Source organism: Oncorhynchus mykiss, chromosome 15 (genome assembly GCF_013265735.2).
Source record: "Oncorhynchus mykiss isolate Arlee chromosome 15, USDA_OmykA_1.1, whole genome shotgun sequence".
Classification (NCBI taxonomy): Eukaryota; Metazoa; Chordata; class Actinopteri; order Salmoniformes; family Salmonidae; genus Oncorhynchus; species Oncorhynchus mykiss.
The window spans coordinates 61,358,362-61,375,168 of NC_048579.1; the positions used below are offsets into that span (position 1 = coordinate 61,358,362).

Sequence of the window (16,807 nt, forward strand, 5' to 3'; positions counted from 1 at the left end):
CAGCAGAGAGATCCAGCCAGGTTTATTTCACATTTTTATTGTTCATGTTACATGACATTGAAACAGCTTCTCTGATACAAAAATCCCCTTTGTTCAGGCAAATATACAATTTGAATGTTAGTTGATCCACAGGAAGCAGACACTGAACGGCAGGACACTGATGCTGACCCAGTGCTTCTTTCAGGCCAGGTTACAGATAAGGCAGATGATTTTGGGGTAACACATTACTCAAACCCTCTGGCATGAAGCCTACTTTACATTGTCAAACGCATGACACGCAGTTTGCATGCCAGTGTTTGGTCATTTAACGTATATTAAAGTCAGCTGTCGTGACTACAGCATGTCATGCTACGACAGTCTAAAGTATGAGTGATATTGAGGGCATAGCGCTGAAAGATCCCCTCCCCAACCCAATTCTCGAGTGTCTGAGACCCCAACATCTGTGGTCTCCGCTCTGGTCCTTCATTGGGAGAGAAAAAAAGGAGAATATCACTGTATGAGGGTCTTACATCTGGTGCCGTGCCTGACCCTAAGGTTTGCTCCCTAGATGAACTGAAGTTTGCAATTATTAAGGCAAAGATTGGTTTCTGCATTCTCACTCAATAGTAAGGTTTTTGTCAATACACTTCATGAAGTCTATCTTCACATACAGTAACTGAGGCTCAGGAGGAATTTCAGCAAAGACCCAGCAGCCCCTATCGATGCGGACCGCATCTCAAATGTGGCTGTAGGGTGGTTCTTACTAAAAGCATGTGATCTGAACGTCATTGATCTTTTGACAGCACACCCACCCGCATGGCATGAATCAAATACTTCAGCTCAACATAGGCAATATCTACCTAAGTCTCGCAAGACATCAACACTGACATTCTACTTGCACCCTGCAGCCCCTGTAGGACTGAGGAATCAGACAACATTACCGACAAAACCATTCATTAATTCAAGGTCTAGGTCCTCCAGATATGTAACTATAAAGAAATGAAAAGGGATAGAGATTTTCTACAAATGTACAAGCTTCCATAAAAGAAAGAAATATCATCATAGAGCAAAATCAAAAACATTGAATACTGAAATAACATTGTAGAAGACTTCTGGTAAAATCCCTTACAACCCCCCACACACATAATTCAGTGAGTACCATATAATACGATTATTTACAAAGCATATACAAGTTGTCAGAAAAGACCATGTTTGTAATCCAAAACATACACATAACAGCATTTCATTTGAAATGTCAATTTGTTTCATGCATATGTAGATCCACAAAGGATCTGTAAATGTTGTCCATTCTGGCTGGATCCATTCAGAACACGTATCTGCTTTAACACCTTAGAAAACAGGTATTCTATGCTTCGAATGCAAACTGCTAATGTTTTTTCAGCACGGCACAATTTGCACAACATTTTGAAATTCCTTTATCGTGGTGTTAGTTAATTAATTAGGGCATTTTAAGAGGTCTGTTGAAATGATGTAAATTACAGTAACAATAGTCACAATTACAGTAATAAACACATACTGTTTATGTTAACTCTACTATCAGCAGCAATCTGGCATAAACAAATCGCTGGTATAAACATCACCAAATGATAAGCCTGCTAAGTAACAGTAGATGCATTTCATTTCTCTAATCTTTTCCACATTTGACATTATGACCCATGTTGAACTTAAAGGGGCAATCAGCAGTTGAAGCAATAACAACGTGTAGTCCCCGGCTGTTCCGGAAAAAGCTGAAGGTTGAGGTATACGGATGCAAGGACTGACCATCCATGATATCAAAATGATGGTTTTAACCATGTTTTGAGGCTATATATTGTTTACATTTACGTTGTTTACAAACATTGGAGTAAACTAATCATATATTTTGGGATCTGATGGGGTACGACGGTTAAACTAAGCTCTAAGTTATATTTTTCAAGATGTAGCAACTGCAGATTTCCCCTTTAAGATGTGAACTGCAAACACAGATAAAACAATGTATCTTGTATCTCAGAAACAGCACAGTCTGGAGGTTCAATCCATTTCTTATTTTACCCACAATATTTTTTCCCACAATTGAATTTTGTCACAAGATATCGTTTTACACACTGGGATAAAAGAAAAACATTCTCATGGGTTATAGGATCGCTGTGCCAAGTCAAATAGCTAAATCACCTGTATGGTATACTGCCAGTAGACCTTCTTTAACTCTCATAGAGTTCTGTTGTTGTTCCTCTTCACTGAAACTAGCGTTCACTAGTTGTATTTCATAGCACAGTTCACTTCACATGAAGTTTAGGAAGAGATGGAGTTACAAGTTGAAAATGATCTCAAGCCATCAACATGAGCTCATCTCCTGGTATTGTTCGCTGCAATTGACCCAAGGGCTCTGTAGTGTGACACATTGGACAAGAAGGCAAAGAAAGAAACACGTAAACTGTCATTCAGTAGACGTTTGGCCAAGTACCGGTACATTCAAAACTCGGCAACATTCAAATCTCTGCGACAATAACACTGAATGGAGTCTCTTGTTTGAAGCTCAGTCTACACGGCTGTTTCAGAATGGCTGACAGTGTGTGTTGATCATCGCGTTAAGTGTTGATTGGGAGAATGGACATGGCTGAAAATGTTGACTTAGTGTATGTGTCTGTCAATGTGTATGATTGCTAACGTCTGATCTCATGATTGCTGTCAAGGGATGTTTGAGAGCAACACACTAGCCACTGAGAAATTTGTGTGTGCACATAAACTGTGGTGATTTGATTGATTGTAAAAGTATAAAATACGATATAAACTACTTTACCAAACCTAATTTACAAATATCCCTCAGAAGAACTTTTTCCAGGCTCTAACTCGGAAAAAGATACTACACCTGTCATCGACTTTTCTTACTCCCCCTAGGTGTACAAAAATACATTTTGACAGTAAGCAAAATAGCTCCAATTAGTGTAGATGGCGTGCTGTATGTGTGTGTGTTTTTTGTGTGTCTGGATGTGTTAAAAATACATTAAAACTTGAAACATATGCTAAAAGTGCTCTTTGTTTTTGAACCCTTGTCCCACCTCTCTCTCTAATCTTCAAGTGTGCAGAGCCCATGGCGCTGAAGCCACACCTGCAGTCACAACCAGCTCCAATAGTGGCAGCTCTTAGATCAGGTCTCGTTCTCTTTGGGTTCTCTTGACAGTTTAATGGTTGAGGTCCCTGCTCGTATTTTTCCTTTGCTCAGGTAATATCACAGAGTAGGGATGATGGGCAATCTAGACAACTGCGGCAGGGCGCGCAGCAACAGCCGCAGCGTCTGACGTCTTTTCTCCCGTTTCTGACCGTCCTCCTTGATTACTTTGTGTCCTTTCGGCGAGCCCCTGTTGTGGAGGATTCTACAGAACTAAACCATCCAACAACAACAAGAAAGAAAAAGAATAACGAACTTAAAAGAATCTGTTTCAGTCGTAGAACGTAGTCCCCTCCAGTAATACTTTGTGGAAAGGGGTGGGGGTTGAGAAAAGCGAACCGCCCCTTTACAGTACGCTGATGTACTCAGTCTGTGGGTGATGTGTGGGGGCACCCCCCGGGCCCGGTGACCTTACCCCCAAGGCACAGTCAGGGGAGGGGGTTTGAGGTGAGAGGGGGTGGAGGTGGAGGTAAGGGGGGTCGTCTTAGTGACCACTGCCGGAGCCGGGAGGGTTGTGGATCCAGTCCATCACGATGAGCGACAGGCTGCTAAACATGAAGATGATGCCCACCACCAGGAAAATGGCCGCCTAAAAGACATCAGGAAAAATAATAACGACACTGTGAGAGGAGGTTGTGTGAAGTGTTCATATCTGTACATTCAGTGCAATCATTTTTTGGCAAGAATCTCAGTGGGCCTCTGGGAAACCCTGTTTTGGGGGACTGCTGTAAATCAGGGTTGTTGTGGATGGGGGTCAGTTCTAATAACAGCTATGGTGTGTCTGTGTGGGCATGTTGATGGGTGCTAATTTCGTCAGGCTATGTCATGTGTGTGTCATATGTTGCGTTTGTCAGAGTGGCTGTTCTGTGTGTGAGTCACCGTATGTGATTTTGAGTTGAGTGTTTGTGTGCGTGTGTTTGTGCGCCATCGTTTCCTGCACAATTACCGAGATCTTCTGCATGGAGCGCATCGGCACAGACTTGACCAGGCGTAGATAGAAGGCAGCAGGGAGGATGAAGATGAGCATGGTGGCTGCAGAGGAGCCTGTCAGAGGGGAAACAAATGTCCTCACTTAGACAGCACTAGCCTCAGGAGGTGCGGGCGTTTGAGCCAGCCCAGCACTAACACCTCATTCAACGAAATACCTCCACATCAAGACATCAATCAGTGTTAGTGCTTGGTGGGAACAAAAGCCTGCACACCCCGTAGCTCTCCAGGAATGGATTGGGGACCACTGCTGTGGTTGAGGACTCACCGATGAAGCCGAAGATGTCTCTGATGGTGGGGACGAAGATGACCAGCAGGTTGTTGAACAGGAGGATGAAGGCGGCGATGAGCATGTGACGCACCCAGCTGAACTCCCGTTGGCTGAACAGCATCGTATTGATTGAGGAACGGATCTGCAACACAAACCTCTTTATAATGTCTGATCAACCGCGACATACTGACGATCAGTTGACAATTAGGATACCACTTGTAAAGTGTTTTTTATGTGTTGATTAATACAGCAATTTTTTGTCTTTATTTCTCTTTCACACACACACACACACACACACACTGTACACACAAACGCACACACACACAAACAATTACACACACATAGTCAAATTCAAGGGAGAGTAGGTAACAATATCGTCAGTCACGTCTGCAAACTAGTCTAAGCCCACAGGCCAATTCCCACAGTTGGCTGCTGACTGAAGTGTGTCAACTGCAGCAGGTGAGAGTCTAAGTAGGCAGCCAGGCAGAGAGGCAGGGAAGGAGGCCACCAGCTAAGAGGCTGAGAGCTGCACAGCTCAAGGCATTGAGTAAAAGACTTCACTGGGTGAGAGGTCATGGGCATCAGGTGAAAAGGAACTACTATGGGCCAGCCGGCCACAGGGGGAAAGGTTGAGGAGGCGGGGCTTAACGCGCCATTCAAAAGGCAGAGGATTAACTCCAGGAGAGCCTCCTGCAACGACACCCTGGGATTGCATCAGCCGAGGGCCAGAGAAGGAGGGACTGAAGGCAGCAGGATAGGCGTGTTCTGCCCCTAGGCAACGCTTGTCAATTAACAGTTTCCCTTTTCTCCCTTTACTGATATCCTCTCATTTGTTCTTATCACTAATGATACCTTTCCTATGTACACATTTAGAGAGCAGAATGACGAGACGCTTGGCTGGTTCATGTTTCAGTCTAAATACTTGTTTGGTGAGGGTTGAGGGCGCGTTGCTCTCTTGAGTTGTGGATCTAAAGCCAAAATGGCCGACACTGACACCTTGCTGAAAGAATGAAGGAGTGGCAGAGATTTACACCCTTATTTGTTTTAAGGGAGTGGCAGTAACTCTGCAAGGCAAAATTACCCCCCCCCCCCCCCCCCCCCCATATTGATAATAAACAATCCCCTCTCCCAGCAGTCATGGCATAATTGGGCCGGTGAAAACCTGGCGCCTGGGCGTGACATTTCTACCCACCTGTACGCCAAGGCTCTGAACTATTCCGCGCACAACAGAGATCCTGCACAGGGCCTTTGGAGTGCACCATGCAATATTTGCCTGCATCTCCCTCCCCCTACCTGCTATGACAGCTCTCACTGGGGTGAGATATGTGGCAAAGCGCCACCGCTGCTAAGGTACCTGGGTCTACCAGGCCAGCCAAAAGCTAGCAACATGGCCCAAAACCAGGGAGCCTCCTGGGCTCCAACCAAGTGAAAGATGCTGCAACCTTTTCAGCTACAGCTAGATATATGGCATAGTATTACTACGCCTTGGTTTGCCCCTGCTTTTTTCAGAGGGGAGGAAGACATTAAAAAGGGAAGAGCAAAAAGGTAAATCCAAGATTAAGAGAAACAATCACACCATAAAGTCAGGAATAAGATAGACAGGTTTTAACTTGAGATGTTTGAAATCCTCAATTGACTGACCATCAAAAATAAAACCCATGTTAAACCCTTTCCCACCACATCCAACAAGCCTATTCAACCACTGTCAAAGACAGGTGACAGGGTTCACTTTGTAAAGCCAGCAAAATGATCCTGAAAATATTGTATTACAGCGATAACAAGGGCAGATATATCATTAACTCACTAACTATAAGCTGTTTTTCCATGAAGTCACTGTGAAAAGACAGCATGCATGGCAGGCTACTTTTGGTCACAGCCAACTGGGCACTGTGCTTGTGCACCACAGGATTTGCCTTCTCTGACCTGCCCTCTAGTGGAAAACTCAGCAGCAACCTAACAACCCCATCACAAGAATAACATCACTACAAGGCCAATGTAACCATCATAATTGACTGCAACACAAAAAGAATCACTTCTTATTACAGAGCCATAAGCAGCAGAAAATACCAAGGCTAATAGACAGAAGGACCTATTTCCTGCGTTTATATTTCTCAGACAAGTGGTCCCACTGCTTTATTTAGAGATACGATCAAGAAAAGGTCAACCACCTTGAGATGAGGCCATAGAATATCACAACATAACAGATCATATCACACACCAACATTCAAAAACAATGTAGTAGGTCAATTAAAATTACTCATAAAAACAGGAATCATTACACTTAAGAATGCTTTAAGTGACTTTTAAAACATCAAAATGAACAGTTGACTTGAGGTAATTTAAATATTTGTGTTCCTGTTATTGAGGAGCCATGAAACAAAGAGAGCATGGGAACTGGACAAGTCTGCCTACCACATCTAAACACTGTTTCATTAAAACCTGCTGGTTCGTGACCAAGTATCTTTACTGTTGCCTTTAAGTTCTTTACTGTTTGAGGCCACCCTTTCACCTCCACGCCCCTCCTACACAAGCCCAGCCCTCCTGCTTGTAATAAAGGACATAGTGCTTGAGAGACAAAGCAAACGTTAATCTGAGTGCTGAAAGCTTCTCTGCCAAATGAAGGGCAAAGGACTCCCAAGGGAAGATCTCAAATGTCACGTCTCGTGATTCAGAGGGCTGGACACCTGGCAACGTGATGCCAGCATGACTGGTTACTTTCATCTCACCTCTCCTATGTTTCCACAGCTATATCCTCAAGATTGTTCGGTGAACTGAACTCACTGCGCTGTAAATGCTGAGGTGCACGTGATGCTTTGTTGAAGCCTGAGCAGCAGTCAAGGTGGGGAAAATCAATGGTTTGATGTTGCTGCTGGGTTATCTAGGCCTGGATTAATGTGTTTGGAAAAGATGCCATGCATATGCTATGCCCCACAGTTTTTCAGGTGTAACAGACCAGTAGCCAATGGCTACAGAGCACACGGCAGCAGACGCATCAACATGATTGTGTCCAAACATGTATTCAACATGCTGTACTTGCTTTATGTTCACATCGCCTCCCTTCATTTCTGTGCTTGACTACGGCCTACTCAAGGAGCCTTTCTGCTATGGGAGAGGCTGTACAGACACGCCTGGTGCCCTCTGATTCAGAGGAGTTGGGTTAAATGCCCTGCTAGAGCTGCCCCGGTCAATTGTAAGTGCTGTTATTGTAAAGTGGAAACGTCTAGGAGCAACAACAGCTCAGCCGAGAAGTGGTAGGCCACACAAGCTCACAAAATGTGACCACCGAATGCTGAAGCGCGTAAAAATCGTCTGTCCTCGGTTGCAACACTCACTACCGAGTTCCAAATTGCAGCACATGAACTGTACGTTGGGAGCTTCATGAAATGGGTTTCCATGGCCGAGCAGCTGCACACAAGCCTAAGACCATCATGCACAATGCCAAGCGTTAACTGGAGTGGTGTAAAGCTCGCCGCCATTGGACTCTGGAGCCGTGGAAATGCGTTCTCTGTGATGAATCAGGCTTCACCATCTGGCAGTCCGATGGACGAATCTGGGAAATCTTAATGCTACAGCATACAATGACATTCTAGACGATTCTGTGCTTCCAACTTTGTTGCAACAGTTTGGGGAAGGCCCTTTCCTGTTTCAGCATGACAATGCCCCCGTGCACAAAGCGAGGTCCATACAGAAATGGTTTGTTGAGATTGGTGTGGAAGAACTTGACTGGCCTGCAGACCGTCCCGACCTCAACCCCATCAAACACCTTTGGGATGAATTGGAACGCCGACTGCAAGCCAGGCCTAATCGCCCAACATCAGTGCCCAACATCACCAATGCTCTCATGGCTGAATTAAAGCAAGTCCCAGCAGCCATGTTCCAACATTTAGTGGAAAGCCTTCCCAGCAGAGCAGAGGCTGTTACAGCAGCAAAGGGGGGACCAACACATTATTAATGCCCATGATTTTGGAATGAGATGTTCGACGAGAAGGTGCCACATACTTTTGGCCATGAAGTGTATGTGACGCAGCTGAGAGTAATGTCGAGACAAAGGGGTTTGGTTCAGTTAGTCATCCTGATAAGCCTCTCCCAGATAGGTAATGCTGGCTACCTGGCAACAGCAGCAGCATGGCACTAGTTAAAACCTGTTAAAGAATGTGATGATTATGTCGATGGGCGAGGGAGAAATAACTTGTCTTATTGGTCACCATCTCCAATTTGTTCCATCCAACATAATTTTATTCCGAGTACGATAGAAGCCTAGACAATAAATAACTTCTAATGTTTGTAGTAACCATCTGGATACAATCTACTGCTCAATGGGGAGAGTTTGTGCTGCAAGCATGCAACACAACAACACTGGGAACAGTGTACTTCGCTTCCGCTTGCCACAGTAAGGAAAGGGTAGCTAGATAGCGTAGCCAATAACAGACCATGGTGACAGCTGAAGCACATTTATTGTAGATTTCACCAAAAATGTACAACTCCTGCATTAACGTCTAACGTTACATTCAAAAACATATTTGTACTCAGATAAAAACAAAATGATTTCAACTTCGGCAGACAAGTTTCAAATTCTCGCTGAAGTTTCTAGCCACAAGCATAAACTAGGTAGCTGGGAAGGGCTCATTGGGACTGACTGAACCCAATCCGTTCGTCTCTACTCGACTCTCAGTGCAAGAAATGTAATTCATTTGGGCACTAGGCGTGTCCATATAGCCTCCCTTCTGACACTGCATTTTGGTGTCAGCTGCAGTAGTCAGTGAGTGCATTACCTCTCCCTCCCTCTGTCTTTCTCTCTCCCTCCCTCTCTCTAAAGGGGGAGGTCACAGTGAGGGTTTTTCCACTGTCTGCTCAGGGCTTATCTCCTGTAAACTTCCACTGGGACTGTGAGATTCACTCGCACATTTCCATGACCAAAGAAGCATTCACTCCCACAGTGAGAGAGCTGGTGAGTGTGAGTTTCTGTGTGTGTGTGTGTGTGTGTGTGTGTATGGGAGAGATAGTGTGTGCGTGTAAGAGTGTGGGAGTATCAGTATAGCCCACAGACAAGGTGTGTGTGTGTGTGTACCACTGCAGCCCACAGACAAAACGGATACTCCCCCCACCTCTCTTTCTCTCTCCAAGCAGGGCTGACTTGAGCCATGGGGCTGACAGTTCTCCCCTACCCTCTGCTGGTGGCTCAGTGTAACAACATCACCAACACATACTCCATTAACCCTTCCACCCTAAAACTGTCTCTCCCATCACTCCTGCAAGCTACAGTGACTGTAGGTAAACAGTGGAATTTTGGTGCCGTTCCCCTGTATAGCACAGGAGAACTTGCTTGGAGAAAAAAACATTCCATAAATCTAATCTATTATTACCATCTTAATGTTCCTTGGGTCAACAAAGTCCTTTGAGAGGATCCATTCTAACGGGCACTGCTAAGTGCGAATGCATGGTTCATTGTAGGCTACAAAGTAGGTCCATGACACTTCTGATACCCTCAGCCCTTTATGGGCTCCTGTGCCAGGCTAGGGCCAAGACAAATATAGCCCACAGCCATGTAGGGGGGTCAGGTACGGCCATGCAAGGCCAACGCTCTCATTCAGTGACTCACACACCAGACAGGCAGGCAGGCAGGAAGGCAGGCAAGCCGCATGAACAGGATATTACATAATAACCAGTGGAACAGAAACACAGTATCAGACCTGAACTGACGCTACAAACCAAGGCTAAACTGTACAAACCAAGGCTAAACTGTACAAACCAAGGCTAAACTGCAGCTTACACATGAACAAAATAAGGATGGTAGCAAGTGACTTTACAGTATTTATTTGCAAGGACAGCATCTGGTGACAATGTGCAACTTAGAGCAGAGGGGGAAATGAGAGACAGGGGAGTTGTGAACATTACACTGTGTTCCTTGGCAGCCAGGCTAAAGAGCTTGTGACGAACAAGACGTCTATTGTACCACTGCTTTTCACATTGACATTTAGTCATTTATCAGACGCTGTTATACAGAGAGACTTAAGAGAATACATTTCCGTGCTTTCACATGCTGTGTCTATTGATGTGTGTCCATCTATGTGTCTCCCAGAAGGAAGAGACTGAATATGTCTGGCATCATGTGGGGAGCAGTGTAGGGGTGTACTTGTTTCAAAGCTGTATATGCGTGTGCGTGTTAAGTTGTGTTTATGCTTGTATTTGTGTGTCTAAAGTATGATTGAAAATATGATTGGAGGAGGGACAGAGTGCTCTTGTAAGGAAGCTTACGACAGACAAACAGAGCTTTGAAAACCTGGGCTGGTTCTCATTTGGGACCTGGGGAGTTGGATTGACGGGATTGCTGAAAGTCAAATAATGAGTCAGCTAACATTACATCAGAACAGTATGTGCTTTACCAAGTTCAGCAAGAAAACCAGCCGTGTCAACACACCCACTCACTCAGCCAATACAGAAAGAGACCCTCATGTTGGTATTAAAATATATAATGGATGTTTAGCTCATTTGGATAAAATGACCTAGGTGTTGAGCAGCGTGTGAATGTGTCTGCATAAATTGTAGGTGTGAGAATATGTGCATATGTTTTGTGTATGTGGGTGTGTGTGTGTCTGTGTGCATGCATGCGTGTGTGAGTCTCTGCTTGTGTGAGTGTGGATGTGCGTGTGCCTGCGTGCGTTTGAGCAGATGCCTCGTTGTACTTACAGGGAACAGGACAATGGGGACAGTCAGGGTGACAGCGGTCAGGACAGCCAGACGGACCAGCAGGAGCATGGTGTCAAACTTATACACCTTGGTGAAGGTGTGGAGCAACTCCGCCTCCACGTTTCCTGTGTTTGGGAGAAAGAAGGAATACGAGCTGTCAGAGACATACCAAGAGAGAGATATGGTAAACAAACACACAATGGTTATAGTAGTGTATTTTAATACATACTACTGGCTCTTTTTCAAACATTTCACTTATAAAATTAACACATAACGGCAATAAAATCAGAAACAAAGTAACACAATTGCTGCAAATGTATCTTATTGTGCGTGTGTGTATATCTTACCGTAGAAAGTGAGGTAGCCGAACAGCGCTGAGAACATGTACATGACCAGCATGGCCAGGATGGACAGGTTGGACACGTTCTGCATCTTTCTCCGGGAGCGACTGGGGAAGACGCAAGTTGAGATGTGAGTTATATGGTGAAAATGTACCGCAGCAATTTCTATGAGCGTCTATGCAAACGTGTCTTTTGTAATTCACTTGGATGCACTTACTCTTTGAGTTCACTGTAGATGGGTAGAATTTCAGGGTGGCACACAAAGGAGAAGGCTAGGATGGGAACAGTGTAAGCTGTCTGCAATGACAGGAGAAGAGACCGTGGAATGAAACACAGGCCCAGATACACACTCACAGCAGCTAACTATGTTTGGTTTGATTTCATGTACGTTAAGAATTGCGTTCTTCTAAACCTTGATTAATTCAGTTTTTGGGAATGTTTTTCAGAGGATATTGTTTCCAAAACACAGAATTATGACATGAAGCATCCCGACTCACCACATATACACACACGTATGCACACACCCCACCCACATACAGTAGCTCCACACCTCACCAACTCACCTGAGAGTTGAACACAAAGTACTTGGGCGTGCACATCTCCTCCACGTCGTCGGGGTGTGGTTCGAAGCGGACCCCTGAGGTGTGGTGGCCGTCCAGGTAGGAGGCGGGGGACATGTCAGCTCTGGAGAAGTCAATGAGGACGGTGCCGTTGTGCAGGGCGTGGGGATCCAGGGCTGTTCCATTCATACTGTGGTTGGTATGATGGTACATGAAGGGCATCGGGCAGGGGAGGTTGTACTTCTTATAGATCAGCTGAGGGGAAAGAGGGGACAGAGGGGTGAGATGGGGACAGAGAGGTGAGATGGGGACAGGGGTAAAGAGGGGGGAGAGGAGTGAGATGGGGACAGAGGGGTAAAGAGGGGGGAGAGGAGTGAGATGGGGACAGAGGGGTAAAGAGGGGGGAGAGGAGTGAGATGGGGACAGAGGGGTAAAGAGGGGGGAGAGGAGTGAGATGGGACAGAGGGGTAAAGAGGGGGGAGAGGAGTGAGATGGGGACAGAGGGGTAAAGAGGGGGGAGAGGAGTGAGATGGGGACAGAGGGGTAAAGAAGGGGGAGAGGAGTGAGATGGGGACAGAGGGGTAAAGAGGGGGGAGAGGAGTGAGATGGGGACAGAGGGGTAAAGAGGGGGGAGAGGAGTGAGATGGGGACAGAGGGGTAAAGAGGGGGGAGAGGAGTGAGATGGGGACAGAGGGGTAAAGAGGGGGGAGAGGAGTGAGATCGGGACAAAGGGGTGAGATGGGGACGATTAGAAAACATAGAAATGCATTATATTACATAGGCAGCATTCCATTATATTGCAGAGCAATGAGTTCCTTCCATCCTGTAATCGTTCATTCTGTCTTCAAAGAAACAGACGCTGAACGCTAAACTATGTAATTTCAGGGTTACTAACTACTTAGGATGTCTCTCTGATAGCTACTATGGTATAAAACCTGTGTAGAGCGGAGTGTGGCCGCACGCACAGATTTATTTCATCAATGATGATACAGACTGTATCAGTGTTTAATATGATACACCACTAGAGAACAAGTGGGCCAAAGTGGAGTTTAAGATATCAAAAGAAGGCTATTGATAAACTCATCTCTAATCTCATGTACGGTAACTAACCAGCTGAACACCACACCAGGCATTTTCTAAATGTTACTAGGAACTACCATGGCATGCAAATCACCCACATTGCCTGTGAGAGCAAAGCCAGCATTGGCATAATACCCTACAAACTGTCAGGATGACATTTACGGAGGATAAAGTAGGTACGATCAAGGCGCCGTGTGCCAAGAATACAAAAGCAATGTAGGTGAAATGTACTATTTTGGCAACAAGTATGTTCTGTCTGCATTGAAACATGACTGGACAGAAAAAGAATGTCAGAGTTGATAAAAAGCTGTAGTTGTTGGCATATTGACAGAAGGTGAAATGTAGCCGTCTTATCTCACATCTGATGGTACTTTAGATAATATCAACACCATCATCCGTCATTGTTCAGTCATTGAGAGGGCTAAAAATGCTAAACTAGCGGAGCAAGAGGAGGCAGGTTAAACTTACCACTCCCAGGAAAAACACCATGCAGGATAGGGAGAATCCACTGGTGTAGCCAAGGTAGCCTAGACACAAGAGAGAGAATTAGAGAGAAACTCATGTACTATCAAGCAAATTCTCACACACATTTATGTAAACAAAATATACAAAGACTCACTATGAAACACACTCGCAACCGCACACCCACACACACCCTCACGCACTCACACATACACCCATACACACATCACTTACCCAGGTTTTTGAGTATGCAGAGAGGCAGGATGATACCGATGGACACAAACACAACCAGGTAGTTTCCGTTCATGTACCATTCACTGTAAACAACGCAGAGAGAACAGGTCTCACACACAGAGCATCAATCCATCCATCTATCTATCAATACACCAACCAAACTGTGTAGCGTGTTGTGCCACCTGTGCCAAATGAACTACAAATAATAGATTTGATGAAATAGTTAACCAATGACAGACCGACAGACACCTACCCAGAGCTCTGCTCCAGTCCCATGAAGGCACGGATCACTTCTGGCAGCTCATACTTTACAATGAAGAGGTAGCTGGACATGGCTGTGTGCAAACAAACACAAATGTACATTTCAATATAGAATCATAACATTAAAATGAATGCAACATTAGCTGTTCACTTACCACCAATGTTTTGAAGGGTTATCGATCCAAACGCAGCCATTTTCCCCGGCCAGCCAAAAGCTCGCTCTCCCAACTTTTCATAGATGAGAGAGCCTGTTAGAACAACGACAATGTGCTGATGAGTGATATTCAAAGATACAGAGGGAAAAAAGCAGAAAGGCGAGAACAGACAGATAGATGCTGACGAAAGACAGACATTTCCATTAATAAAAAAATGACACCTACCTCCTTCTTTTGCAGTCATTAGCAGCAAGTGAACGGAGTACAACGACAAGATGGCCACACCCAAGAGAAGGACTCTACGTTGGGATAGAAACCAGTCAGACATTAGCATTGGGCTATACCATACGGAAATGTTACGCAAATCACAATGAACAACACTTGGAGGGGAGTCAACCGGGTTACAAAACACCCTACATAATAACTTTCACTAGTTTCCCCCCCTAGTCACTCTCACTCTGTTTTCCCCATTACCTATTTAGGGAGGTAAACTTAGCTTTAGAACTGCAGTCGTATTTAACTTGAGGGGGGGAGGGGTCTGGATGCTTTCTCTGGCATGCATTTATTGCCTATTTGAGAAGACCATGTTCCAATGCCTAAAGCACATGTCAAAGACACCATCATGCCATGTCAATATATGTGCCAGCTCAGACATAATAGTGGTAGACCAATGCGTGTCAGTGCTGAGAGACCACACTAAACTCTGAGCTATTATATAAGTCAATAAAGTAACTTGTGAGTTATGTACGGGATGTATGGGTTTTCCACATCGGCTGAACATGATCAGCCTTAAATCCTTACACTTAGAGGTCACAAGGGGCCTTCGTCACCAAGGAGCCTCTAACCCAATCATCCAGCATCCAATGGGCTCCAACGTATTAAACTAACTGTTTAATTACATATGTTGTTTTTGAATTGAGAGTTGCACCTCTACCCCTCACTGTACTATTGTTGGCCAGAGACAGGCAAGCAGGTGAATGACTGTATCAAATGGGTGTTATGTGATACCACCTTACAGAATGTCAGGGAGTCCCAGAATAGATGGTGCGGAAGTAAGATGTCGCAACTGATGAGGGGGACTGACGTTAGGGGACTCCCTGTTAAACTCTTCATAATCATCACGGAAGTAGGTTCCTAATCTACTTCCTTGTCTCCTGTCCTTCAATCACTTTCAGGGATATATTTTTGCTTAGTGAAAGTACTCAGTCACCAAATTCTTTCTTGGTAAAGCCCAGCCATATACAGTAGAAACAGCACTGAAATAAAGCATCACCATCCTGGTTTGGACATTTGAGAAACCTGGTTATAGGGACTAATTGACTCTTAGGGACCTTAAACACAATCCAGGGAAGCTGGGAATGGATTGGGTGTTGGGGTTCAGAGGCGGGGCTGTGACATGGTTGTTCACTCTACCTTTGCATAAATGCTGGGGATGGCATGTCACAAAAAGGTCCTGACTTCGAGCCAGAGTTAGTGTCTGTGTCTGCCTATTCTCGAATACATACCCCACCACTCACCCTGTTGTCAAACCCCACTTGCTATACCAAGGACTCTGAAGCTATTTCAGTCCTATCAGTAATACTATACGATGCAGACAGAATACTTTACTTTAATAGCTGGTGCTTTAATCACTTGACTGTTGCAGAAACCAAACATTGACCCCGTTCCACATGGTCTCTATGGCAGAAGTTGACACACACTTACACAAAAAGCACAATGCCAGTGTTGGCCATGGCGTAGGAGAGACCCAGGATGCCGCTGCCCATGATCGCATTACTCAGGTTGAAGACCGACATACCAAAGGAGGTATGTCCTGGGTGCTGAGAGAGAAAACGTTAGAGAGAGAGGGTAAGAGAGATCACTATGAGTTCAACTGATCGTAAACAAGAACATTTCACACACACACACACGCGCGCGCACACACACACACACACACACGTGTATGCACCACCCGTCACACACACACACACACACACACACACACACACACACACACACACACACACACACACACACACACACACACACACACGTGCATGCACCATCCATCACAGACACGTAACTACCAGTTCCTACGAAAGGGTTCCTCGGAATGAAAGTTTGAATAAAAGAAGACAGCTTTTGAGGAAATGGTCAAGGTTGTTGCTAAGAGATACAGTGTCCATAAGCAAGAGCAAACAGGCATGTGTTGTCATCGATAGTTCATCATCAGTCTTCTTACGTATTCTTCTTGATACTCCTCGTACTTCTTCTTCTTCATAATCCCATTAGTGAGAAACTTGTGGCTCTCTGCATCTCCATCCTCATCCAGGAAGTGACTGCAGATGTACAATCATTGAATCAATCTCTAGTTTAAAATACTTCTTTATGACTAGTTTATGACAGCTATGTTTGGACTTTATGAGTGGTTACAAGGTCAGTTAAGCTAGTTCCAGCTTCTATATGTTCATTTACATTTTTTGGGTGATTGAAGAAATGAGATTACAGAGTAGATAATCTGTTGGCGGTTTACAGTGAAGCTATGAGCTGAGAGATTCTCCTAACCAGTGTATTGAAAATAATTGTGTACATTAGACAATGATAGGTAGGAGACAAGACATTTATGATAAAGAACATCATTT

At 44.8% G+C, this 16,807-nt stretch overlaps 1 protein-coding gene across 5 annotated transcripts in view; it reads right to left on the reverse strand.

Moving 5' to 3' along the window:
- Nucleotides 1-634: 634 nt before the first annotated feature.
- LOC110490512 (sodium-coupled neutral amino acid transporter 4) overlaps nt 635-16,807 on the reverse strand; it is a 30,052-nt gene continuing 13,879 nt past the window's right edge. For 4 of the 5 annotated variants that reach the window (XM_036944895.1, XM_036944896.1, XM_036944897.1 and 1 more), the window contains exons 3-16: nt 16,408-16,504; nt 15,891-16,006; nt 14,412-14,485; nt 14,187-14,279; nt 14,024-14,105; nt 13,771-13,853; nt 13,543-13,601; nt 11,998-12,249; nt 11,652-11,731; nt 11,441-11,541; nt 11,094-11,218; nt 4,404-4,548; nt 4,095-4,192; nt 635-3,737 (exon numbers count right to left, since the gene is read on the reverse strand). In XM_036944895.1, coding sequence (XP_036800790.1) covers nt 3,633-3,737; nt 4,095-4,192; nt 4,404-4,548; nt 11,094-11,218; nt 11,441-11,541; nt 11,652-11,731; nt 11,998-12,249; nt 13,543-13,601; nt 13,771-13,853; nt 14,024-14,105; nt 14,187-14,279; nt 14,412-14,485; nt 15,891-16,006; nt 16,408-16,504 — 1,510 coding nt within the window. In that variant the 3' untranslated portion in view covers nt 635-3,632. The remainder of the gene's footprint in view (nt 3,738-4,094; nt 4,193-4,403; nt 4,549-11,093; nt 11,219-11,440; nt 11,542-11,651; nt 11,732-11,997; nt 12,250-13,542; nt 13,602-13,770; nt 13,854-14,023; nt 14,106-14,186; nt 14,280-14,411; nt 14,486-15,890; nt 16,007-16,407; nt 16,505-16,807) is intronic. The other variant, XM_036944898.1, reaches the window with a different exon arrangement.